The sequence below is a fragment of the Antedon bifida genome, chromosome 4 (genome assembly GCF_963402885.1).
Source record: "Antedon bifida chromosome 4, ecAntBifi1.1, whole genome shotgun sequence".
Taxonomy (NCBI): Eukaryota; Metazoa; Echinodermata; class Crinoidea; order Comatulida; family Antedonidae; genus Antedon; species Antedon bifida.
Genome location: NC_136229.1, coordinates 21,496,354 through 21,523,984, shown reverse-complemented (window position 1 = coordinate 21,523,984; position 27,631 = coordinate 21,496,354). Strand labels below are relative to the sequence as shown.

Here is a 27,631-nt window from a genome sequence, read left to right as displayed (position 1 = left end):
ATGTGTATTACTACTCAGTTTCTTTGAAATATTTCATTTATATATAGTGCTAAGTACTTAGCCATGCTTAAGCTTAAAAAATTAACAAAGAATATAAATCATACCAAAACACAGACAGACGGACATTTAATACGGATTAGAGTCTAAAACTTGTCTTTAACTTTGTTTAAAGTTTTTCATTGTCAAATAGAGGGCGACATACACTTATACATAACAGATTGAACAATATTATTTATTGATAATTTTAACGCATTATAAATAATAATAAACAAATAAATATTTTAAACCAAACATGACGTGAGAGATAGTTGGATTTTCATCATCATGATATTTAGGCTAGTGTGCTGGAGTCTTCTAATGAAGTCTGTCACTGATGGAACCATCACTGATATACTAAGAGGCTGATATTTTTGCATTTACTTACTACAAATTAAAAAAAAATTAATAAATGAATACACAATACGTAATTAATACGATAACTATTCAGTTAAACCAAAACTTAGATTATAATTGAAACTAATTAATTAAGACAAATTGAATTGAATTTTAATTCAATTAAGATTGCTCCTATGGTATATTAATTATCGAGCATTCATATTTCAATAACAACAGATACGATGGTTATTTTGTTTTTTGTTTATTTTTTTAATTTATTATGATTTTAATATATTATAAATGAGTGCATTTTCATCTTTTGCGTTAGTATTTTATTATTAAAATAATATTGAAAAGGTCAAAATCAAAGCCTAGAGTTCTCTCATGGAGTGTATTTACTTCCGGTTATGACGTCATGGGTGTGGTATAAACTCTGAGATCGAGCGAGAGCTGAACTTGGTGGGTTCAACATGGCTGGTTTACTAACCTGCTGTTTGAGCGAAGATGAACGAAGGAAACAGGCTATAAGTAAACATATTGATAGAGTTTTAAACAAAGAAAAGCAGTATCTACGTAGAGAAGTAAAGATTCTGTTATTAGGGGCAGGAGAGAGCGGTAAGAGTACATTTCTGAAGCAGATGAAAATTATTCATGGCGTGAACTTCCGAGACGAAGAAGTGCGGGAGTACCGTACTATTATTTACACAAACATTGTTAAGGGGATGAAGGTATTGGTAGACGCCCGGGATAAATTGAATATACCGTGGCAATACCCCGAAAATAAGCACCCCGCAGCTGTGGTTATGTCCTATGAGAACAAGCTAGCTTTAGATCCCGCAGTCTTTCAAACGTTTGCGCCAGCCTGTAAGCAACTGTGGTCGGATAACGGAATCCGCGATGCGTTCGCCAGGCGGAGAGAGTTTCAACTGGTAAGTTCATTCATGCAAGAAGGGTTGTCGATGAGGGCCTGGCCTAACTGGTTTTCTTCAACAAATTATATTGTATAGCCCTATGTAGTAGTACAGTACTGTCCTTTTTAGCTGTACCGTACAATATTTTAGATTAGGTAATAAATGTAGGCCTAGGCCTAGCCTACCTAGATTGATTTTATATTGACCCCATTTCTTCTAATAATAAGTTCGTTTGTGCTCCCAAAAATTCAAATATCCAATCAAAATAATCATTATTTTACGTTGCAGCTAAACTAAAGTTACTCAACTCTGCGTTATTACTGGTAAATACCATTCCTACATCAATTGGGTATTTTCTCACCATTGTTTTGAGAATGCCATTTATTAACTGGTTTTTGTTGTGTGTATGCTGCCAATAAATTGGGATGGGTGTATCCATAATTTATTAATCGGTTATTTGTTCACAGCAGAAACGGGTCACATGACCAAATTGGTTGTAGTTGGCTAAATTGATTGGTATACTATTTAATTATTTGCGGGGGGTTTAACCAGTTTTGGCTAACTCTATTCTATACAAACACATTTTAATAGAGCCTTTATCATTGTAACCCTGGTTAAGTGCCCTTACATTATCAGAATTCAATTTATCAGTAGTTTACAAATGGATAGTGACCCAAATAGGTTATATATTAAACTCTGGTCTGTCAGAGATTGGTTGATTGGTTTGTTCTCCAGGTAGCACTAGCAGTATCTCAATTGCAATCAATAGTAATTAATGCCCTATATAATAAATATAATAATTTAATGTATTACAGTCACTACAGGTACAAATAATTAATTTAGATTAGGAGTACTGTATACAGTGTGGTTGTGAATTTCTGTATTCCCTACGGATGTTGTTTTGGAATCCCATTCAAATTCAACTTGACCACCCGAGTCCTTCCTCTCAACTTTCCATTGATTACATCCAAGTAGTCACCTTCAGAATTGTACTGTAGACATCTTCAGCATTATACTGTAGGCATCTTCATCATTGTATTGTAGACATCTTCAGCATTGTATTGTAGACATCTTCAGCATTGTATTGTAGACATCTTCAGCATTGTATTGTAGACATCTTCAGCATTGTATTGTAGACATCTTCAGCATTGTATTGTAGACATCTTCAGCATTGTATTGTAGACATCTTCAGCATTGTAGACAACTTAGAACTTAGAAGGAATATAGAAGGATATCTGATCTACACTACCAACCAATTAAAATAATACCAAGACTATATAGGTTACCAATTTACTATATTGAATAGGGCTATAGTGTGTTTAACATAAGTTTATGATAGGTAATGCAGTTTTGCAGTAACAGTAATTGCCCTACGTAGCCTTATTTACTTTGAAACACTTATGATATTGGTTTAATTAGAATTCATGTTAATTACCAAGACTATTTTCAAGTGTTCTGAAGAACCTATAGTTATTACTTGATATATTATTAGTTTATACTGTGTGGTGTGCGTTTATTTTTCTAAACTAAATGTTTTAGTTAAATGTACCTGACACAGTATGATTATTGTACAGTACAGTACACTAGTACTGTACCATATCACTGAGTATAATTCCAGGCTCGAGTATAATCCTACCTCACTCAAATCTATTGTTAATGCAGAGAGTGATACTTCTCTGTAAAACAAATGAGGCTTTAACAAGAGGAGAGGACACTCTGTTGGGTCCCAAAGGTATCCCATTTATATAATTGTTCTACTGTTTCTGATTCACAGAGACTGCTCAATTTCTGTAGCCCTTTGATTTAAACAACATTCTTTTTCAAACTTTATTGTCTATTAAATGTTAAAATAATCTTTTTTTTTTTGCAAATTAAAAGAAAATTTTATATTGTTTATTTTGCAGACAGATGCAGTGAAATACTTCTTGGATGAGGTTGATAGAGTTGGAAAGAAGGTAAAATATCGTCATACAATAAAATGAATCATTTATTACAATATTATGCCATATTAAAGATGTATTGTCCCCCTGAAAAAATCATTCTTAAAATTGTTGTTGTTGAATATTTAATGTCGCATAACAGGTATCCAGTTTGACCAAAAAGTGGATCGAAAACAATTTTATCTACCTGAAAAAACAGTAATTTAAAACAAAAAATAGTCAAATTGAATTTAACCATTTATTTGGTCATTTTATGAGTGAAAACTTTTTTTTCCGTTTTAAATTTCTATGTAAGTGGTTAAAATATTAAAACTACAAAATAACCTATTCAAATCTGATTTGATTAATCTTCATTTTTCATGTTTTTGGGGGACAATACATCTTTGCTTATTGACTTGAATTTTAATTTGAACTTAAACCATGACTTGTCAAAAGTTCTGTTTTGTTATGTAGCAATGGCTCACAATTAAAGAGAATAATAAGAAAGTTTTTGGTTTGTTTGTGCTTATTGTTGGGGTCGGTCTAGGTACCCAATACTTGCACATATTATCTCTGAATTAAAAAATGGATAAAGCGGCTCAAATTACAAAAAATAATGTCAAATGTGGAATTGCATGTTTACTCATCATCATATCAAGATTTATTGACAACAAAAGAATTGTTTGAAGGTTAATACTACTATAGTATTCGTTGTACAGTTTTTATGCTTAAGTAGGATTAGGACAACCACACTTACAAAAATTGTGTTGCACATTTGGTCAGAAATGGTATTTTGTGGTAGATTTTGTAAGTCTGTGTTAATTACTCATTAAGAAAGGTCTTCACAGAGCTTTAGTTAGCAGTCAAGTAATGGTGAGGTACAAAGGTTAACCACATTTTACCCATTATGCTACAATTCTAGTTATAGCTCACTGGATGTTTATCTACAGTAGCTACTTGTGATGCATTCTGTAAAGAAGGAACTGAATGTACTAAACTCCTTGTTGTATCATGTATACCAATGCATTAGTCAGGCTTATATTATAGTACAACTAGTATATCGGGAAACATTTTTGGCAGTGTACAGTAGCATAGCAAAATGCTACACAAAACTAACTTTCCTACCCATTCGTACAAAGGACAGGTGTATCAAAATGCTCTACAAAACTATGTTTTTTGTATGAAAATGCTGTACAAAGCTATGTATTGTACTTAAAAGGAGTATCAATTATTGATCAGTTATTGGTAATCAAACTTAAAAATGAAAATTTTCTTTATAGGGTGTACAGTAATTACACTATAACTAATATGCTATAACATTTCTATTTGCCATTGACAAAACAAGGGTAAAGGTACAAGCAGGGAGATGTAAAATAAATATTTTACATCTCCCTGGTACAAGTAAGACTTGCAGTGCAAGGCAAATATAAAACCAAGCGTTGCATATTGCCAGGCTTCTACTACAATGGCAACACCCAGTAAATGTTTTTACTTCAATTGTTAAATTATTGGTGCGGAATAACCAGTGTTTATATTTGAGTTCCTTTGTGTTTTTAAGAATACAAAGGTTTTGATATTGTTAGCTACCATTAGACTACTCAATTAACCGGTGACTAAAAATGAAATACTGTAATTCCACCCTCTAATTTAGGCTAAATATGAACACTTTGCTCAATTGTCAATCCAATCCTGGTACAATACAGTGCAATTTTCTAAACTCAAAATTCAGTTTGGTAAGCAATTATTGCTAAACAAAATAAAAAATTTCCCCAGAACAATTTCACCAGCATAGCATAGCCAAATGCTACACAATACCAGCTTATTGCTATTGTTTATCAAAGGGTATCCAAAAACACAATTACAAAACTACTGTAGTATGTTTCCGATTTCAGATTACATTCAGCATTTATATTATGGCTTATTTTATATAATAGTTTTGTAATGAAAATCATATGGTAGTAGTTCTATTGTAAAACAATTATTTTATTTTATTTATTCTTCTCACTAAAATGCACATACAAATAAATTAGGCAAAAATACACATTTAGTGAAGGATGGGACCAATAGGTGGTAAACGCCTCTAAAACTGTCCAGTCCCAATTTTAATTAGGCAGTTTTTACTCACTGTTACTTCAAAAAGTAAAATTAGAATTGGTAAAAAAACCCAACAACTTTACCTACTTTATTTTATTCTGAAGTATTTCCTTCTTGTGTAATTGCTTTGTTCATTACTGCCCTAGACAGGCTTGTATTGATAAGGTCTACTCATGTGTGTGAATTCAATTCCGTTACCCTTTCCCATTATCATTTTAATCTTAGAATTATCAAATCAATTCTAGGACGAATAGATAAAAAATGTTCTTTTGTATATTATTAGTATTTAAAGTTCATGTACTGTAAATACCTTTCCTGTAAACAAGAGATACTGTATATAGCTTGGTTTCTACCTGGCACAATGCAAGTTATTTAACCAATCGGGACGCGATGGATCACCCAAACTGTTGCTTGTGATTGGCCAACTTACTTGCGTTGCGTCCAAATGGGAACCAAGCTTGTTAAAGACTTAACAGATGGTTTGGTGGTACAGTACAGTAGTTACAAAGTTTGCATTAAACATCAAACTGTCATGCAATAAACAAAAGATAAATCAAAGAATGTAAGGAACATGTTTGGAACTTGATTGGAATTTAATGTTTACATTGCCAATGATACTATGAGAGTTTTAAAGTTGCTTCTGTACATCACAGGGGCAGATCCAAGATTTATTAAAGAGGAAGCTCTATTTAAAAGGAAGTAGGCGTTTGGTAGTTGTGCTTAAAGTTTAACCAACCTGTCCACCTAGACCTACCCCCTAGAACCGCCCAGTACAGTAGTTTTAATTCTCTGGTAATTAATTAAGTACCGTGTTATTTTTACTGTAGCCTACTGTACTGTATGTGTAGGTGAATCATTGACATGAATTTGAATATGCCCCACGATTTGTCACCACTTGTCCTGTATGTTAATTATGGTGCTACAATCCCATTGTTGTTACCAAGTTTAAGAGCTGTAGTAGGAGTGGAGCTGTAACTTGGTGGGTAACATGCTTGCCTTCCAATCTCAAGGTCTGGGGTTCAATCCTGACCTAGTGCCAGGGTTGTAACTCACGACTCTTTCAACTCCACTCCCTAAGCCTCAACTTAGTTTATAAGCACGATAAATGATAAATAGTTTATCCATCCTGTAATTGACGAATTACTCGCTATTGGAAGTGTATGAAATAAAATAGAATGTTTTATACAAATACAGTGTATTGAAAGATTACTATGTTCTAAATTTTGGTTGAATACTTTACACTAAATACTATCCCCCAACAATTACTCATTACGATGTCTAAAATCTATTTATACTTTTTTTAAATTTTGCTATATCATGTTTCCATGAGGTTAAAATGGGATTTAAACCTGCGATGTGTTTTAAAAAAAGTGATCAAACACTTTATATAGGATATTTGACATTTAAACGTTTAAGAAAATAATACAGCAATTATTACTCATTATCTTTTTACTATTTATATCTATGGACATTTTTGCCTAATCATCTTATATAGTAGTGGATTGTAGGTTTCTTGGAGGACATCAGTAAACTTTAAAAAGAAAACCCTCGGTCGGTCATGCCCAGAGTCTATCGATTTATAGATTTTTCAGAATGTATTTTTTTTTATTGAGGAAAGAATTTGAGGCCTATGATTTTCTATTCTGTTTGTCAGTGTAGACAATTATTACTGTAGGAGAGTTTTCAAGCAGAAGAATCTTGGTTCGAATCTCAGTTGGGATGACTTTTTTTAATTTTCACAGATTTCCACATTTATAAATATATAAATTCATTAATTTTTAGTATACCACTCGGTATGTAATATTACCGTATGTAAATGAGGAACTCCTACTCAAATTAAATTAGCTGAAAGAGAAGGACAATGAAATTAAAAAGCACTAACAAATATATTTTATTTTAATAGGACTATCTTCCAACAACACAAGATATATTACATGCACGTAAAGCCACCAAAGGAATCGTTGAGCATCTGATAGACATCAAAGGAGTTCCATTCAAGTTTGTCGATGTTGGAGGTCAGAGGTCGCAACGTCAAAAATGGTTCCAATGTTTTGAGAGCGTCACATCAATTCTTTTTTTGGTGTCATCGAGCGAATTCGATCAGGTTCTTATGGAGGATCGTGTTACAAATCGACTCCTCGAGTCGTGTAATATTTTTGAAACAATTGTTAACAACAAGTATTTTTCTAATGTTTCTATAATCTTGTTTTTGAATAAAACAGACTTACTTGCCGTAAAAGTTAAGCAAGTCAGCATAAGTGACTATTTTCCAAACTTCAATGGCGACCCGCAAAAGTTGGAAGATGTTCAGAACTTTCTCTTAAATATGTTTGACTCGAAACGTAGAGAACGCAGTAAAGCGTTGTTTCATCACTTTACCACAGCAGTCGACACGGAGAACATACGATTTGTTTTTCATGCAGTGCGAGACACGATACTACAAGACAATCTTAAGAACTTAATGTTACAGTGAATATTATTTCTACCACAAAAAAAAAATACAGTACTTTCATAGGTTCATCAATCCAGACTCTAGATGGATCTCCTTAAATGATTGCTAACATGCTGCTGTGAAGGAATGTATGGTATTAGGAGGCTAAGGCATTAGTGTTGCCAGGAGAGGGTGGATGAAATTACATTCTGAAGAACATCATAACTGCTGGTGGATTTTAAGAAATGTTTTGACACCTTTGAAAGTTGGACTGATTACTATACAACTAGCGGTGCCGTGTAGGTCAGCGGTATGGGAATCTGATTGTTAGAAAGACATTGAATTTGTTTATTGTAGTCTGATTGGTTTATTGAGTGGCTCTGTGGACTTGGAATGATATACTGAAGCTGAGCACGCAATTACAACACTTTTTTTGTGTTACTTGGTTTTAAAGATACGCTAGAACATCAGCAACGTTTCTGGAGGAATTTTTTAGGGACAAGCACCAAAGTCTACCAAGCAGTGTAAAATGAACATCTGAGAACCTGCAGATTCATCAGAAATTTTCTCAATTTACTTAATATCCAAATATCCGGTTTACCGTTTACACATGACAACAGCATTTGTTATGCAATTGGTGCCATGTTCTGCAAGTCTGTAATATGTCACATGATGCCAGTTCGAGCCATTACATGTATGATACTGCATCACATGTATGATACTCCATCTCATGGACAGTTTGATACTGCATCACATGTACAGTATGATACTGCATCCCATGTACAGTATGATACTGCATCCCATGTACAGTATGATTCTGTATCCCATGTACAGTATGATACTGCATCACATGTACAGTATGATACTGCATCCCATGTACAGTATGATTCTGCATCCCATGTACAGTATGATACTGCATCACATGTACAGTATGATACTGCATCACATGTACAGTATTATCTGTATCGCATGTACAGTATTATCTGTATCGCATGATACAGCAGCACATGTATGATACAGCATCACATGTATGATACAGCATCACATGTATGATACAGCATCATACTGTTATTGAACCAGACCACCAATCTACAGTTTTAACCGTTTAGAATGTGTAAACTATTGAAGTCCTATGTCTTCACTGTTTAGTTTTTTATATGATAAAATCTTGATATTAAAGTAAAAGTTACTTAATGAACTCTACATTAATGATTATTAATGTTTGAATTTATATTAGAGTGACATCAAATGGATGTGAAATTGTTGTAGTGAATAGATTTACTAGACTGTATCACTTTTTCTTTTGGGTTTCATTCATCTAATTTTTTTTTTGGTAATTTGTCTGCACAAAACTCTTAATTATATAGTTAATGTCTGAAAACCAAACAATTATATAAAATATGTACTGGTTTTCAGATTGCATTTTTAATATAGAAAAGATTTTATGGTCATAGAATATTCTGGTTTTTGGGAGTTGATCATATTTTCTGTGTTTTTTGTTTTGACTGTTGATAAGGGTGTGTTGGTTGTAAATTACACTGCCTAATCTATGTGGGTGCTCTTAACAAATTAGTACAATAACCGGCATCTCAGATTCAAGTTACTGTACTGTACGTTGTGTTGGATAATATTAATCTTAATTTTCTGTATTAAATTTATTGAATAATAATTTTCGTTGGCCTTGAAATGATATCCACCATATTTCCCAATAATAGACACCCAACTGGAAATGCTCCCAAAAGTCCGATAATCCATGATACGTTTGAACTGTTGATGCCAGGGTTTTACAACCATGGCTTAAGCTCTGTCTACACTATCAAACTTTATGTGACAAAAAAATGTGATGTGCCCATATATGGACATGATGATTTCATATCACTGCCATATTTGGGTATATCACTACCATTTTTTGGCACATCACACTTTTTTGTCAACCTAGTTTTATAGTGTAGACAGAGCTTTAGAATAATACATGATTCAGCCTGTTTTAGTATAATAAGGAGTACCAACAATTTGTATAGTTTAAATGCAACAAGTAAACAAATATATACCACCAATTACTGTTTAAAGTAATAATTGGATCTTTTAAGGTAGTAAACTTATTCATTTATGTAAATAGTTTTTTATATGTATTGTACGTATAGACGTTTTAAACTGTATAGTCAGACCATTATTTCAATTACGATTATGATAAAAATTAGTGGAAAAAGATGATTACGTTATTTGTATAACAATGTACGACCACTTGATACAGTAACGTATCGCATTACAGCATGTTTGTTACTACTGTACACTGATACTAATACTACATTACTGACTGACTTTTATACAACATGTAAACAGGTGTATCCCACCCAAAACATTTGAGATTAGCTAACTGTATCGGCTCATATATTTTAGTATCATCCCATAAACAAAATAGTAATTATTTAAAGTTTTTAGTAACCCAGATAAATTTTGTATAATAAAAGTAATTAAATAAATAATTATATTGTATTCATCAAAAGTAGGTGTTAACCTTATTCTTTTTTTATGATATTGAAATGCGATTTATTATTCATTATTATTCAGTTAAAGCCATCATATGTTATGTATCATTCCTTTATCCCAGATGGTCCCAAACCCAGAGCCTTTTTCACATTGGTTGACCTTGGCTAGCTCTTAAAGCGTTTTTCACACCTGCTCCGGTCTGGCTCAAGCAAATAAAATCGCGTCGCAATGTTTTCACGATGCTCCACACGTTGGTTATGCCCCAATCTTTTTACTCAATATGCGGGTAGCCAGATGCGTTGCGAAGTCTGACACGAACCTGAACTGTAGACCCCTTTTCACTACCTATAATTTAATTTTATCTATGGATTAAAAGTACTACATGGTCATTCCTACTGCCAGCTATTACTGTTCATCCTACTACATATAGCAGGCCTAGACATATCAATTGCATAATATACATACTACACAATATTAGGCAATGGACAAAACAATTGATTGACAACCCTTTGAATTGACCAGAAAAATCCTATGCTATACTGTATGTAACCGATACAAAAAAAATAGATTTACTGTAATTAAAATAGATTAAAATATTATGAATAGTTTTTTTATTATTTACATTTGTGTGTTTTTATGAAAAACCTTAATTTAATTATTTCAATGATCTATAAGATATTTAATCCCAATAAAATCAAGACAATTAGAAAATGCAAATTTAGAAAAAAAAAACATATCATACACGTCAAATTGTAGTGCCACATTAATATTCATATTTTATAATTAGATAACTTTAATATTTATATGAACATTTTTTTTATGGAATTATGTATTAAAATCTATTTCATAATCATTTATTTTTGAATATTTTAAACATATATTCATGTAAACATTTAATTGGGGATATTATATGTGTTGGCATTGAGGATAAAGGTTTGAAATTTGTGAAAAGGTTTAAACGTGGTTTGAAATACCCCACATGAGGGTGAGGTACCCCTATGCAATAAGTAGCATACACGGGGTAGACAATACTATGAATTATCGATCCTGAAAGGGATACATTTAGCAGGTTTTTAGTTTGGATAGAGTATTAGCCAGTAGTAGTCATGGAGATCTAGATTGTTAAGTTAACATAATGGCTGGTATTATGATAATGGTATACAGTATAACCAAAATATTAATGGCTGGAAAAAATGTTTTTTTAAAGGATTTTAGAACTCTTTCTGACTATATAACAACCACGTTTTTAAAATATTAAATGATCAAATTCCGATATTTAATAGATTATGGGATTATCCTGAGAGATGGTCCTGAAGAATCTTTTGGATTTGATAATAAAACATTTTTTTGATAGAAATCAACAAATGTATTACTTTTGTTATAGTTTTGTTTACATGCAACTGTTTTGAGATGATAACATAACACAACACATTGGGGTTGTATTGAGAAGACAGTGTTATGTCTGCTAAAAATGACTATTGCTTTAATGCATCGAGTATTGGACTAAAGGTTGAGAATTCAGCATTTTCACAAGGAGATAATAGTTGAACTGTGAATTATTATGAATGAATAAATATATTCCATGGAGAATATTCTTTACTCCATGGTATATTCACACAAAACACAGAAAACTGTATTGTATTCCTTACAAATTACAGTATATATGATTTTTTGAGAAGTTATTATATTATATATAAAGAGGGATTACAGATTTTAAAAGTGAAATTCCGAAAATGTTGAGGGAGTTTCAAAGATAGTCGGCCGAAGGCTTTATTGAACTCTCTGGGGAGTTTACAAATCAAATGTTCGAAGAATTGGTAGTTGTTGAGGGCGTCCTAACCAAAACAATATGGCTGCGCCCATGTAAAATTGTCTAGTCGAGAATGATGTGTACCAATTAATCTTTTCAACGGATGATAACATGAATCTCGCTGGGGTAAGTCTTATATTGTAGTTTTCTTATAATTAATAGTAGAAAAAAAGACCCTTTTTTACTTATAATAGTTATAAATTATGAGAATACTAGGCTAGGGTAGTTTCCTCACAACGTACTGTTTCTGGCCCCCCTAGATTGTGACGTGAGAGAGGCCGTCTCCTCTGGAGGTAATTTCAAACAGTGCAAAGTAGCCTACTTTCAGTGTTACTGCGATCGGATAGAGTGCCGATGAGTGAGATACGGGGCTTCCCCTTGTATGCCTACTACGTTTCATTGTTATTGCAATTCGAAACTGCGCAATAAATAAATCCACAACTACAAAAAAAAATTGGTTGTTTTTTTTTATTAATCTTATTAAAAAAACTAAGTGTTAGGCCAATTTTAGTTTGAAAATCAAAGCAAAATAATGCATGATGCGTTGTTAACGTTTCAACCACGTAGGCCTTGTAACGCCAAATGAAGTGACATTGCCAAATGAGGTGCGCGTGGTCTGTATCGCACAAGGCTAGGTCACTTAATTTGGCAGCACGTTTCTGGCGAGCTAATCGTGTTATTAAATATTGATATTATTTATTTCCAAATAAACACAAACTGAAAATTATTATCCTGAGTATTTCTAACCTAATAATCTTTATTCATTGTATGAAATTAAATTATTATAACTGAAACATACGACGAAAATTTACGATTTTAGTGTAAAAAACGAAAGGTACTGCCATCGAAAAATATAGAAAACTCGACATGCATGATGGGAAGCCTACCGACCCCTTTCTAAGCAGCTGGAAAAGAAGACTACTCGTTTTAGCGCCAAAGGGAAGTGTCGGAAGTCACGTCTGCATGTTATGCGGACATGGTCTGGGACAATTTGCCTTTAGCGCTAAAACGTTGATTGTTTGAGTTATAGGACGCCATTTCTGCATTATTTCCTAGCAATATTTTGATTTGACGTTCCTTTCGTCGGTACATTATTCCCATTACTATTTTGTTCGTTTTTATGAATTTCTATGTTTATGTTTTCAAATTAAAATGATTATTCGTTGAATATGAATGTATCCCGTTATTCTATTGATTATATTGTATATATTTTTTTGTTTAACATTGCTTAACTATACAGTTTCCTAACCTTTTAGTTTCATTTTTAATCAATTCCGGTTTTTTTAAATGTATGTTATTTATGTTTTTTATTTATAAGTTCTTTAAGAATATGAGTTACATGATCACATTTATTTCACTTATTATACCTACAGTATAACACTATATTTACTTTGATGTCTGAAACATTAAAACATAGATTCGGAATAATGGCGAACCTAAGTCGCAAATTGTTAGTTAGATATTTGTTATAATTTCATCATTTCATTTGTTACACGTGTGTGTGTGTGACCTATAATAAATAAATAAGGGATGGCAGGCTACAGGTAGGCCTACTTCGAGGGGAAATTCATCAAATTGTTTCATCAAAACAATAACTCATAAGGTCGGAAACATTTAGAACATAAATAGATAATGAAACCAAATTTTGAGATATTGCGTTGTTCTCTTTTGTTATCAATCGTTTCATGTCACGTACCGTAATAGAAGGTAACAGTTGAACATGCATATCACAATAAATAAATAATGGTAATTAACTAATTAATTCACCAATCCTAATGGCATTTTCATAAAGTTTTAACAATCTTTGATGTCGGAAACATTCCCAATAATAGAGACTAATTTTGCAATATGTTAGATATTTTATTCAGCTGGTACTTTTTACCTTGATGTCGGGAACATTTGAACATAAATTCGCAATAATGGATCATAATTGTGCAATGAAGTCGTGTCATCTTGTTCATATGATGTGGGAAAAAACTTTGGATGAGATATGGGCTGAGCGAAATTCTAAGCAAGCTAAATACATGATACTTATTTTGAGGTTGGAAAAAAGCACGTGAATTCGCAAATAATTGAACCTAATTTTGCAATGAAGTCGTCATCTCATTTGTTCATATCGATGTGAGAAAATGTTTGGACGGGAATGTGGTGAGCGAAATTCTAAGCAAGCTAAATACATGAGTTATTTTAAGGTTGGGAACACAACGTGAATTCGCAAACAATTGAACGTAATTTTGCAATAAAGTCGTTTGTTCAGATCATATTACAATGTGGGAAAAAAGTTTGGATGGGAATGGGGCGTTGAGCGAAATTCTAAGCAAGTATTACTTCGAAGTCGGGGGAACAACCTTAAATTCGCAATAATGCAATGGAACCTAATTTTGCAATGAAGTCGGCCACCTTGTTTGATACGATGTTGGAAACACGTTTGGAGGGGTGGACGAAATTCTAGGAAGCTAAATACAGTTAGTTATAACACTAATTATTTTGAGGTCGGGAATATTAGAATTTATACTTAAATGGAACCTAATTTTGCAATGGAGATTGCATGCGTTATTTTCATCTCGGTTGTTCGTTCCATCAATTATACGTCGTACATAATGTGGAACATGCATCATACTGTTATACTTTGTGGGGTGATGAGAGTGGGATGCTACTGTAATCAAGTTAATATATTATTTATTGACATACAGTAATTTAATTAGCTATATCGATGGAATAGTAGATTAGGCTTATATTTACACATTTGCAGCCTTCACTATTTATAGAATAAATCAGCATTAAATAAGCCAGTGGGTAAATTTTTATGGAATTCATTTAAAAGCAATATGCTATATAACATTGAATCACGGTGAAACATATAACAATAAAGAAACAAGTATAGAAAAATGGGTAGATTTAAGAAATACTATTATGCTAATATAATTTCTAATTTGCTACGATTATCAGAAAAGGAATTCACTGTGATACGAGTTACAGGTGGTACTGATCTGATTTTATTTCGTTTCATCTTGTATATAAATTACATTGTATAATCCGGGTTGTAAAATGAAAACAAACAAATGAAAATCTCACAAATTCTTTATGTGTAAAATATTTTAAAACGAGATATAGATGATAATGATGATCATTGTCAAGTGTATAGAAAAATATGAACATTAATGAAATAGGAGGTAATACGGAATTGATAAATGTAAAAATGTTACTGATGAATTGTAACGACATTGGGAATTAACAAATGTGTTAAATAATATGTTTGCGCCACAAAAGAGAGAAAAAAAGCTATCGATGGAATGGTGGGTACGAAATCCATGATAATTTAGCTACTTAGCTGAAATAAATTCGACGGGAACCTGATTTCACAAGAGGACCTCTTATATGAGTTTGTGAGGACTCCGTTTATAGAGGACTTAATATCTGTTCTAAAAACTCCTTAATATCAGTTCCAGAATTAACCTTAATATCAGTTCTTTTCTAATGAAGAATCTGGGCAATTTACAATCAAGCAACAACACCACATAATTCTACGTGAATTCTACTGTACGTGAACTAGCCTTAATACCGCCTGATTACGGTATATAGGCCTACAGTATTAGCTTCAGAATAAATGACGACGCATTCTACAGATATTTAAAAAAATGAAAATATTAAATTGGCTTCGTCGAAATGTTGTACCTTGATAGACAGACCCCCAAGCACAGGTAAATCCTCAGATTCTGCTTGATCACAGACAATCTGCACTGCAGCACAACTAAAAAGCAGTAAAAAGATTTTGGCACACAAGGCGTATCATATAATTTGCGGACCATGACCGAAGCACTTCCGCTTCGATCTATTCGACGAAAATCAAAAAAGGATAACTATTTTCTGCTTTAGGCCTATATTTAATTTAATGTAATGGTGATCTAATAACAGGCGTAACAACACATAATACATATTGTAGTTCAATACTGGCTCAAATATGATTGTTTTATATAAACTGTATTTTAAAAAATGACAATAGAACTTCAGAACTTCATTTTGCAATAGTACCTAATTTGGCGCCTTAGACGCCAAATTAAGTGCGGTACCTCATTTGGCAGCGGTACCTCATTTGGCGTGACAGGCCTACTGAATAAAGAACCAGTATCAAGCACTAGCATAGAACTAGATTTTCAACTGTAATGGGCTTATGAACATATTCCGCCATCAAGTACACTATACTACATAAGTACTTGGTTCCGCGACTGTTTAACTACGATAGGACAGTAGTTACAAAAAAATAATACAAAACTTTTTTGGCATTTAATTATAGACTTGTGTCAAGCCTTTTTTCTGTGACATCACTGTATTTAGTTAAGAATACACTGACCCACATACTGACCTATTTACATCATTGGTATGACAATTGGAATGGTTATGATAACACAATTATGGGAACTTGGGGGTGACATCATTGTAATAGCCAAGTATTTGAGCTCCAGGAATTACAATAGTGAGACCATCTTCGTTGCTTTCGGCGTAGAAACTGGCTGAGTCAGATGACCTGGAAGAACTAGATTGGACGCTGAGACCAAAGAGACCATAATAGCTACCACCAACACCACCACTTGTAGAACTTGATGACTGGATGATAGTACTCTCAGTGGAGTAGTCAAGACCCTGCAGACGAATTCGGACATCTTTCACAAGTAGAAGACCAGTAGAGTAAACCGGAAGTTCGTAAGCATCACCGATGTCTTCAAGGTTTGATACAGGTCCTGGAGAAATTGCTATTGTTGGATCGGTCTAAAGATAGATTTAAGGTAAAAGCATGTGTATTATACTTATAGATAAAATATTTAAAAACAAGTGCATTCTATTTATTTTATAGTTTATAAAGTATCCAATTACTACGAAACACATTAATGCTCAATCAAGTAGAAACATTTATTAAAACTGTTATTCCTTGAGTCAAAGGGTTATCTGTGGCTGCAACACAAGCAGTTCTACCATGGAGGAAATATATATATTTCCTCCATGGTTCCACGCACCTTAATAGACACCGCGGACAATGTACAGTACAGTATTGTTGGTATTTGTCGCAGCCAGAAATAAGATCAAAGGTCTAGTACTTACCACACCAATTGCAGCGTTGGCAAAGATGGACGGATTGAACCATCCTCTGTCGATGGACACTCTCAGTATTTTGATAGAACCACTCATCTCCAGAGATTTGAAAGATGTCTTGGAGTTTGCGTATGAGTGAGATTCCTAGATAATAAAATAAATTAAATGTTACATATGATTACCAACTAAGACGGCAATAAATGTTTACAAACGTTGTAACTACCATGACATTGGTAAGAAGAGAATCAAAGATTTGTGTTTCTTGTCTTTCATGGACTCGTCCCACTTTCATTGTAATAGATATTAAACATTACTTCAACGAAAGTTTGTATACTATTGCTACGTCTTGCTCTTTTTATATATATACATGATATTTATTAGGACTAAAACAAAGTATAGTACACATAAAACATAGCAGAACTATTTCAGTAAATCACTTTTCTCTCCACTGTAAAATGTTTAAAAGATAAAACATAAAATTGCAAGAAAAGATGTTAAAAGTGATTGTTCGAGTGTCAAATATATATACAATATCTTTTTATTATAGCCTTATCAACTAGACTTGCCTTCAGTCTGTATTTATTGTCTTTTTTATGTTAGCTCACCCGTCGGCGTTTTGATTTGTGAACTCAACTATTATACGTATGAAATGCCATATGTGCCAAACTAATTATCTTTTTGATGATATTAATTAAAAATATGGTATACAACCTAGACTACAACGAATTCGTAATAGGTAAAGTAATTAAATTAATTTAAATTGTACTTACTGAATGACTAGCACTAGCAGATACACCAAAGAACCAACCACTGTAACCGGCTGATGCACTTGTCGAGAACTGGCTTGTTGTCGCAATGGAGGACTCATCTGTCTGAGAAGACTTGGAGGTAAACTCAACTGTTGTCCATTTAGACTCATACTCGTTATCTTCTGCGATTTGCTCTGAATATATTTCATTTTCTTCTTCTGTGATTAATGCTGCTGCGTCTATTTCGTCTTTGATAAGTGCTATATCGGCACTGATCTGGTCAATTTGGTTTTGTAAGAAAGGTACGAGAGCGCCTTCATTTCGATCCAAGATGTCGTACCGAAGGTATTTTGTCTCCTTGTTGCGCCAGTCGTTGTACTCGTCATTGTACGCGCCAGTTGCAGCCGTTAGATCAGTACAATCGTCAAACCTAAATTAAATTTATTGAAGATAAATAGATAGATTGAAGAAATTATTGTACCTACATGTCCAGTGTTTGTTATAATGGTCGACCTGATAAAAAGTTGTCCCAGCACTGAATAAAACAAATGATCTCAATGCTTACCAAAAATCTCGTTCACGGCAGTTAAATTTAGTCTTTTCTAAAGCTGTTTGTTTTTCCTTCAATTCTATCTTCTCAGCAGTGATGTTTATACCTTTTTTCTCTTCTCGTCCTTGTTCACCGTAGTATCTCTGTACGTCAACGCCAGATTCGAAATCCAATTTTCGTTTTTCTAATTCTACAAGCTCTATCATCAACTGCGATCTAGATTTCTTCAACTCTCTAAAATTCAAAAAGAAAATTTTCTAGGTTATTTATGAGGTATTGTATTATGATATAAACACAAGAGTTGTTGTTTCATCAGAGACGATTAGTGTGCACGTAGGGAACTTTTTCATTAAAACAGAGTTTGCATTTAGCCATAACTGAAAGTGGAGTAGGATCGTCAAAGTGGTTTTTTTTTTTAGAACAATTTGAAGTTTTTGAATGGCCTGAATTTACCTGTATTTGAGGTAGCCGTACCAGTTGCTCGGTGTCATTGTAACAGGATAGATAAGACTTGTTCTGTCGATTGAGGTAGTTTCAGAGGCTCGCAGAGAAACCTTTGAAGCTTCAAGCTCAATGGCTGAATTGCTGGTATCTAGGAGTGTGATCGCGTCCTCTACTGGATTCTTGAATCCGATCAGCAGCCAATCAAGGTACGTGCTCTCCACAATGTTGTTTAAGTTCGTAAAATGACGAGTGAACCATGTTCTATATTCTTTGATATCTGTGCTTTCCTTCTTTTCTTCTAATTCACGTTCTAAATTATCTCTAAAAAAATATGGAAAAAAAATCTTAATTATAGATCCTGTCGCAATTATTCATCAAATGTCATAGTTTAAAGCTACAGTAATGGCGTATGTACCAGCTTTAGGACGATCCAATATTGGCCGGGTTTATCACAATCTTGCGGCGACAATCAATGATGTCAATGTTAAGCCACGTACTTTGCCCGTTATGCAAGATGTGTATTGTAAAAAAAATATATAAAAAAGAAATCACTTACTTGGCAGTATAATAAAGTTGTCGATAGTGACGAAATTGCTGAAGACGTGATTTAGTATCTTGGGTGACTGGATCTTTGACCTCTTCTAGTAGGTAGTTCTCGGCAGTTTTACGTCTTTGCTGGAGAGCCTCACTTACAACTGGTTCATTGGGTACGAGGTAGTTTAAAATACGTTTATAGATTAGTGAAAGACGCCTACTTGTGTCTCCACCAGTCAGTGTTACATCGGGAATTACGTCAGCTAATCTAAATTCGTTCTCTACCGTTGACGCTGGAATTTCATCCCCATCTTGGTAATTGGCCAAGTTGAGAGCGGGATCATAATCGGCCTGGTTGAGAATCTTTCCTGGTACGATCATAGTAAGACGATGTTCGTAAGACTCGGCGTCGGATGTCTTTGGAAGTGCAGTGTCGTGGATTGTTTTGTAGAGCTGGGCTTGCATGTATCTCAGACGTGATGATAAATCTTCATACGTAAACCCATCTGATTCCCCGGCGGCGGCTTGACGTTTCTGACGCCTCTTATTTCTCTCTGTAAATGTTTTCTTTAAACTCTTGAAGATAATGTCATTCTTCTCAGCTTCTCGTAGTGGCGGAAGGTGAACGTATCCAGCTGGGTGATGTGGGACGTAACGTTTTCGTTTCGACGTAAAAGTACCCGACGAATGTTTTGACGAAGGTTTTGAAGAAGACGACGTCCATGTGTTTTGTGATGCTGTTCTGTCTGCAGATCGCTTCACGGTTTGAGCGTTCAGAAAAGAAGATACAGAATCGGCTTTTGGACCTGCTGGTCCTCCGACGCTATCTGAACTGGGCTTGGTGTAAGCAAGCGTAAAAACAAAGGCCATAGTGGCCAGTGATATAAACTTTACCACCATTTTACTAGACTGCTGCTAGCCAACTTTTGGGAACTATGAAACTTAATTTTAGTTGCAAGGCCTATTTATTGGGGAGATTCGTCCATTTTAAGTTAGGGTTGTTAATTATATTTTGTTATTATTGACATTGTTTATAATAGGGCCTAAATGTGAATGTTAGATAAGACAGTCAACGTTATTATTATTTTATAAATTGGTTTTATATTTGATTTATCATATTTTTATATACACTTAAAAATATTATATTAAACTTTATGTTGATTATTTAATAGAATAGTCCAAAAACTTTTCCAAGGGACTAGCCTAATACCTACATGGCTATGATAGGGTGGGATTACGTCGCCTAGTGCCGGAAGCAATCCAGGTATGTGTCCCAGAATGATAAAAACCAAACACAGCCGACCGGACATTCTTAAAATCCATCCTGGAAATAATAGGCAGATATACCTTCTGTCTTGCTTTTTGTTTTGTTTTTTCAACAGATAAAAGTTGATTCAGGCGGCGAGTAAATTTCTGCCATTATCCTGCTAATTTATCTGTTTTCATATTTAGTACTTTTTAATGTAAATAAAAACTAGAAACTAATGTATGAAATGTATAGTGACTGTCACTGAGCGTTAGAGATTATTGTAATACATTTTTTTTGTATGGCCATTTTAATATCAGACTTTTATTTATTTAATGAAAACATTTCTTCTGGTTTCGATTCGTATAATGATATAAGTAGTTCTTTGATAATAAACCAATAAAACTTACGTTGGCTAGACGAAACTGTCTTGCCAACGCAAGTTTTATTGGTTTACTATCAAAGAACTACTTATATCATTTTATTTATTTATTTTTTTATTTATTATATATTTTTATTTACTTTGACCAAAAATCTAAAATAAATTGTTAACCAAAAAACTAAAAAAAATAATCAATCGGAAGCCAATTTTCTGTAAAATGTAACTGTGTATGTTGTCTTTGAGTGAAATTTGTGTTCGTTTTTTTCCCTGTGAAAATGAATAATTACAAAATGCCATACTATAACAGTTTGATTTTATACGCATCTTAATTTGTCATTGTTTGAACCGGAGGACAACATTTTTTACCGGCGTGTCGTGGTATTCAGTCTTTTAAAGCTTGGTTTACACTAGGACGCAACGAAAAAAGGACGTAAGCCACAACCTAAGCGAATAAAGCGTGGTTCCCACTAGCGACGCAACGCAAGGACGTAACGCAACGCAAGCGAATTGACCAATCACAAGCGATGGCTTATTCGCTTGTGATTGCTAACTGTCTATAACTTCGCTTGTCATTGGATTATTCCAACTGTCGCTTGCGTTGCGGCTTACGCGTCAACTTAGTTTCTTTTACTGCACCCTGAAGTGATAATTTATTCTAAATAGTAAATTCCTACTTTCGGTAAACCACCTGAAATTAAACCACTATTATTCTTCATTATAGTTTAACAATTTTTGGATACATCGATTATATCGTACACTGTTGCTCGCGCCCAATTTATTCCAACGAGAAACCGGCTTTAAAGACCTTGATGTAGCCCGGTTGCCTGGGAATAAGATGATCGTTTTCTTCAGAAATTTTGGATCCTTATCTCCGATAATCCTATATTATGACAATAACATCTGAAAAAGTCAACACTTTTTATCAACAATTTGATTATCACGTGTCCGTAGACCATGAAATATATCAGGCTATCAAATACACATGGCTTAGGAAAAGGAAAGGGTAAAACAGCCAAGGTTGTTCAACAACACTGTGTAGTTTTATTCAAGGACTATTCATTCATAATTATAAATGTACTTTATTTTATACTGAAAACTAATAAAAATGTCATTAAATACTGTATTATAACAAGATTTTTTCAATATCTGATTTATTCGATCCGTCGTACATTTTAAGGCCCATTTACATTAGGGCGATAACGATCGACGATAAATAGATAAACATACATTTTTCTTGGATAAAACAAAAGAAGTTTTCGTTCTAGAACTATAGGATAATCATGTATGCTGTATTTGATAAATATAATATTTTAAACAATCCAATCAAATGACGTCATGATCAATAAAAACATTAAAATCGTTGTATTGTAATGATATTATTGCTCTTACCAATCATAAAGTCATTTGATTGGACGTGTGGAAATATTATTTTCATCAAAGGCAGCATAAATGATAATCCTATAGTTCTAGGATGAAAACTTTTTTAAATTCTTTAGATTTAGGTATGAGAAATGCATATTTATCTTTTATCGTCGATCGTTATCGCCCTAGTGTAAATGGGCCTTAAATCTGGGAAAATTGTGACGCCAGTGACAGCGAGGCAAAATGCTATACAAAACAATACTGTACTCAATCTGGTGGTGTAAACAATTACAGGAAAATTTGTCTTACTCATTTAGGCCTATCAGTTATTGATCACAGTGTTCAAATGAAAATGCTGCACACGTTGAAATTGTTTTTCGGTTAAAAAGACTTTTTTTTAATATTTCCCGAAAACACTTTATTGGATGGTTGATGACGACGACTGGTGAGCCAGGTTTCTCTATCCTTTCGTTGATGATTATTTTTGTAACACTTTACGGTGCGTGCAAATAGTGATAGTCAACGTACGCTTTTGGATGTGTGCTTCCTTCAACATTCAGTAGCAAGTAACTCGGCAATTACAGGATGGTTGAACTATAATCATGTGCTAATAAATTAAGTATTATTTAGGCTTAGGGAGTGGAGTAGAAAGAAGTGTGATTTACAACCATGCACATTATAGATCAGGGTTGAACCAGGAACTATTTATAGCTCCATTCTCCATGATTGAACCATGGACCTTTGGATTGGAGACAATTAGCAGGCTACTACTCTACTACATTTGTTCTCCTAAAATGGATGATGTCTAAACTTTTCCGCTTTACTTTTAATCCAGGATGGAAACAGATAACAGGTCAAACGCTTCATTCATGGAACAAACCAATTACGAGTTTACATACTTAGAAATTTGGCCGTCAAGGATACTGGTTTGTGAATAGAAAGAAGGTAATGTTGAATCAATCGGAAAAGAGAACCGGATGTATAACTGGCCTGGGAAATTATGACCCGTTGGTCATCTCACGATTTCTTTCAAACTATATAATTTCGTTGTGCCTGTATATCACATTAGAAAATTAGTTTATTTTGTGGAGTTTATCACTGGAGAAAAATCACTTTTACTACAGTTTAAAAACCGCTAAATCCATATTTATTTTTGGAAAAAATGTTTAAAAGTGTTTTCATTTCAAACACTTGCTTTAAAATAATCGTAAACATTTTTTTCTGAAATGTGTTTGTTGCTTTATAGTTGTTTGTTGTTCTTGTTATCTTTTTCATTGGGATCCTGCAAGTGACAAGAAACTTGTTTTCTTCTTCTACAGGATTCTCAATAATTTCTTAATTATAAAATAATGTTATTTTGCCATTATTGAGATCATCAATAAATGTTCTTGAAAGGAATGAAACGAAACTTTTGTTTTTCTTTTAAATACATATAAAGTTGGGTTATGACGGTGTTGCATCATTTATATTTATGTAAACACGTTTGCTAATAAACCTCACGTGGCTCATTTTAATCAATAAATATGATTTAATTATCATTAAATAACAACAAGTCATCATACATACGTTGAATAATGAAATATGCATTGTGTATGTATTTATACCATTTTGAATATAATGTACATTTCGGTTTTTGATGCACGCACAAAGGAGAGTGTCATACTAGGTACTTTTGTACGCACACAATGTCTTTATGACGTGAGCGACAAATACGGTGTCTGCCTTGAAATATAGCAAGGGCAGCTCCTTTTGATACAACAAAGCAATATTCCGGTAATGAGGAGATAATGCATGTTGATCTCGAGAGTAGGTGTTTTTGAGTTTATAAAATAAAGTTAGAGTTCAACCAAATTTGTTTATTCGTACTGTTTTATTATTTTGCTATGAGTTGCTGACCGGAAAAGTTGGGGGTGGGTTAATATTTTCAGATGCCTAATTTAAGATTAGTAATAGTAGCCCACTACTCTAATAGTAACCCACCCTAAAAAGCAATCAAAGAATAATAACCCAGGGTTACAATTAGAAGATTTACGGTATTGTCTTCTGATATGAATTTTAGCTCTGCTATTTATCTAATAAGATAAGGAGAAATAATGTTCAGATCATGCGTTGATATGTACCGCCGTTTAAAATTATTGAATACCAATTTAAAGCTGTTACAGATAACTATGCTAACCATTAAGCTACATTGAACGTGTTATTATATATTTTATAGAAATGATATTCATAGAAACAACAACAGATAAAAATTATCTAAAAATGTATGTTTGCTTTTCATCCATATTATGTACACATAAATCCAAACAAAATATGTTACCAATCCTCCCTACTTGCTTTGCCTTTTTATAATACTGGTCAAAACAAACTGTTTATTATTTACAATACTATACTAAAACATCTTTGGAATAAATAATAAAGGTACATTGAGAAACATTACAAAATATACACATACTACGGAATAGGTGAATTTAGAATGTTACGGTATATAAAAGGAATTATGTGAAAGAAGTATTTATATCCTCCTATCTTCTAATTCGTAAAGTGTACATAAGGTTCTGCCTTAAAAAACATATTACTGTATATTATATTATTAGTCATTCAATTTCTTCTTAATCTTTTAGTTGCAAATTTTCATCGACTGCTTGACTTGTACGTTCAGTGGGTTTTTTGCCCTCATTTTCATTTTCTTTATCTTCCTTACACAGTCTTTAGATTTTCCCAATACAAATTGTGAAGGGCAATTGGTTATTACGCTTTTTCTAGTAGAAGACTACTATTTTCTAGTAGAGGAAAACATGGCTCTACTACGCGTTCAAAAGATTGAGTACGATGTCGTCGCTTTTAATTCCGGGAGATTTCGATTTGCGAAGACCAACCTAGGTCAGGTAAATCATAGAGATGTGGGTCAATCGGTGTGTCGTCGGTCGTCGACCTACGAACCGTCAAACACATGTCGCGATGGAGAGCGAGGACACACGCGTCCCAATATATTGATCAGCATGCGCACAGTGAATTATTATGACGTAGTTTGGTCGTCGGCCGGTCGTCGCTGGACCTACGAACCATCAAACTCGTGTCGCGATGGGGAGCGAGGACACACGCGTACCAATATATTGATCAGCATGCGCACAGTGAATTATCATGACGTAGTTTGGTCGTCGGCCGGTCGTCGCTGGACCTACGAACCATCAAACTCGTGTCGCGATGGGGAGCGAGGACACACGCGTCCCAATATATTGATCAGCATGCGCACAGTGAATTATCATGACGTAATTTGGTCGTCGGTCGTCGCAAATCGAAAGTTCCCTATTAATAGTTAAACACTATCGATATTCATTATTAATATAACATCTTTCCATACTTCCTTTCATTATAGGTCTCAACTATTACTTAATTGATAGATTTAATCTAAACACAATCTAGACCTAAATCTAAAGTATCTTCTTTGCAATCGTAGCTCAAGATTCTATACTCGGTGCCATTTATTTTATGCCCAACTGGCACTTCATACCCGCTAGCAGAGCTATGACTTTCCATATCGCTTACGCTACCGCGCTTACCCGAAGACGTAACGAACGTGCTACATGGATCTTTTTTGCTACCTTCAGTAGCATACGATCCATTTGTGAACCTCAACTCGTTTGTTTGTATTTCTGTAAAATGGTTAGCAAGGTGTTCATTTGATCGATGCCTCATTAATGAAATCAATTCGCCTGACTTTGTTTTTTTCGGTGGATCGTGACAGACAATATCGACCATTTTCCCGGGCAATTTATCGTTATTGCTTAACGATGACACCTTGGATTGAGTTTCATTATTAGGTCTAGAAAAACTGACCGTGGATGGCGTCCTGACGTATGCAGCCTGGTTTGTTGGGAGCTTGGGTCGGGATGTTGTCTCAAACCTAACAGTTGCATCTTCTGATGAAACCGGATGTTTGGCCAATTTGGCTGCTAACGCATTATCTAGCATATCCATCGTCGAATCATTGAGTGATGGCCGACGAAATCGCGGTAACGATGACACTGGTAAATGCGTTGTATCGTCTTCTTCGATCATAGCTGGTTTACCTGTACGCAGTAAGCTTGGGTCTTGTTTCACTAACCAGTATGTCTGTACGTCGCCTTTGCCTTTCATTGGAACGTAACCACGTTCATCAAATTCGTAACCTCCGATATTATCCAAAATTGTCTTTGTCTCTAAACTGCAATGTACTTTCAGTGCTGAAATAAATAATATATGCAATAAATTGTGGTGATGTTAGAGACTATAGTGATAAATAATTTCATAAATAAAAGCTTGACTTGTCGGCGTTACGGTACCAAACACGGCGTGCTGCTGCGGTTCTTTGGCCTAATCTTTACCCATGAGTGCCACAGCAAGTTAGTTAAGTTTGACATGACGATTGTGTGCACCCCAAATGTAATTTTACTTACGCATTCCATTTGATTCCATTCTAGAAGCCGTGTTAACGGTATCACCAAATAAACAGTATCGTGGCATAGTGCGGCCCACGACTCCTGCAACTACTGGACCTGTAGAGTTGATAGTAACAGTTATTATTCAGTGTTATATTTTTATTTGAAGTAAGAGGATTCATAGATGAGTCAAATGTGACAATGGTCGCACTTCGGCCTAATGCTTGGTGCCCACAGAGACGCAACGCAAGGGCGTCGACGCAACGCAAGCGAGTTGACCAATGACAAGCGACAGTTCGAATAATCCATCGCTTGTAATTGGTTAACTGAATTACGTTGCGTCTCTAGTGAGAACCAAGCTTAAATGCAAAATGTCTTAAGAAAAACCATCAAGAGGAGAGAAAAACCGTTTGAAGCCAATTATCAAATGCTTTGTTTACCTGAGTGAATTCCAATTCTAAGTTTCAACGTTTCGTTAGGTCTGTGTGGTATCTTAAAGTTGTTAACGGCTATCAAAAGATGTAGTGACGTTGACGCTATTTCTGACGCATGCCTATTGCCGTTGCTGAGTGGAAGACCGGACACTAACATGTACGCGTCGCCTATGGTCTCAACTTTATAAACATCATAATAGCCAATTATCTCATCAAAAGATGTGTACAAATCATTCAACATATCCACTATCTGAAACAAATGAAAGCATTAAGGCCAATTGACACAGACGAGCGGTAACGGTAATACAAATATAGAATCTATGTTATTTCTTATGGCCATTTACACAAAACGCGAAGCGGAAGGGCTACGCGGTTTCCACCTTGCCAATACCGC

The 27,631-nt window shown here is 34.1% G+C and overlaps 3 protein-coding genes across 9 annotated transcripts in view; 1 reads left to right on the top strand and 2 right to left on the bottom strand.

Moving 5' to 3' along the window:
* Positions 1 to 808: 808 nt before the first annotated feature.
* Positions 809 to 11,577, top strand: LOC144839455 (guanine nucleotide-binding protein subunit alpha-12-like). Of its 5 annotated transcripts, none has more exons than XR_013611747.1 (4): positions 809 to 1,304; positions 3,191 to 3,241; positions 7,203 to 8,510; positions 8,735 to 11,577. XR_013611747.1 is itself a non-coding variant. In XM_078694814.1 (3 exons), exons 1-3 carry the CDS (start codon positions 846 to 848, stop codon positions 7,770 to 7,772), a joined length of 1,080 nt encoding a protein of 359 aa, XP_078550940.1. In that variant the 5' UTR covers positions 809 to 845; the 3' UTR covers positions 7,773 to 11,577. The 5 variants fall into 5 exon arrangements, 1 of the variants encoding a protein (XP_078550940.1); XR_013611746.1 differs by having other exon boundaries at positions 7,203 to 8,654; XR_013611744.1 differs by having other exon boundaries at positions 7,203 to 8,678.
* Positions 11,578 to 12,490: 913 nt separating this feature from the next.
* Positions 12,491 to 20,341, bottom strand: LOC144840208 (uncharacterized). Of its 2 annotated transcripts, XR_013611878.1 has the most exons (7): positions 19,418 to 20,341; positions 18,871 to 19,182; positions 18,433 to 18,651; positions 17,889 to 18,297; positions 17,128 to 17,262; positions 16,138 to 16,797; positions 12,491 to 12,599 (listed from the first exon to the last, which is right to left on the bottom strand). XR_013611878.1 is itself a non-coding variant. In XM_078695939.1 (6 exons), the coding sequence occupies exons 1-6, from the start codon at positions 20,293 to 20,295 to the stop codon at positions 16,441 to 16,443; spliced, it is 2,310 nt and encodes a 769-aa protein (XP_078552065.1). In that variant the 5' UTR covers positions 20,296 to 20,341; the 3' UTR covers positions 15,033 to 16,440. The 2 variants fall into 2 exon arrangements, 1 of the variants encoding a protein (XP_078552065.1); XM_078695939.1 differs by lacking the exon at positions 12,491 to 12,599 and having other exon boundaries at positions 15,033 to 16,797.
* A 3,424-nt stretch (positions 20,342 to 23,765) lies between these two features.
* LOC144840204 (guanylate cyclase 32E-like) overlaps positions 23,766 to 27,631 on the bottom strand; it is a 34,732-nt gene continuing 30,866 nt past the window's right edge. For both annotated transcript variants that reach the window (XM_078695933.1, XM_078695932.1), the window contains exons 19-21: positions 27,244 to 27,487; positions 26,822 to 26,920; positions 23,766 to 26,608 (exon numbers count right to left, since the gene is read on the bottom strand). In XM_078695933.1, coding sequence (XP_078552059.1) covers positions 25,794 to 26,608; positions 26,822 to 26,920; positions 27,244 to 27,487 — 1,158 coding nt within the window. In that variant the 3' untranslated portion in view covers positions 23,766 to 25,793. The remainder of the gene's footprint in view (positions 26,609 to 26,821; positions 26,921 to 27,243; positions 27,488 to 27,631) is intronic.

Excerpts from the sequence above, each read along its gene's own strand:
- LOC144840208 (XM_078695939.1), bottom strand. The coding sequence starts at position 20,295 with ATGGTGGTAAAGTTTATATCACTGGCCACTATGGCCTTTGTTTTTACG. Across the intron at positions 17,263-17,888 it reads CTGCTAGTGCTAGTCATTCA|GAATCTCACTCATACGCAAA; the intron begins GTAAGTACAATT and ends TTTATTATCTAG. Across the intron at positions 16,798-17,127 it reads CCAACGCTGCAATTGGTGTG|ACCGATCCAACAATAGCAAT; the intron begins GTAAGTACTAGA and ends ATCTATCTTTAG.
- LOC144839455 (XM_078694814.1), top strand. The coding sequence starts at position 846 with ATGGCTGGTTTACTAACCTGCTGTTTGAGCGAAGATGAACGAAGGAAA. Across the intron at positions 1,305-3,190 it reads GGCGGAGAGAGTTTCAACTG|ACAGATGCAGTGAAATACTT; the intron begins GTAAGTTCATTC and ends TTTATTTTGCAG. Across the intron at positions 3,242-7,202 it reads TTGATAGAGTTGGAAAGAAG|GACTATCTTCCAACAACACA; the intron begins GTAAAATATCGT and ends TTATTTTAATAG.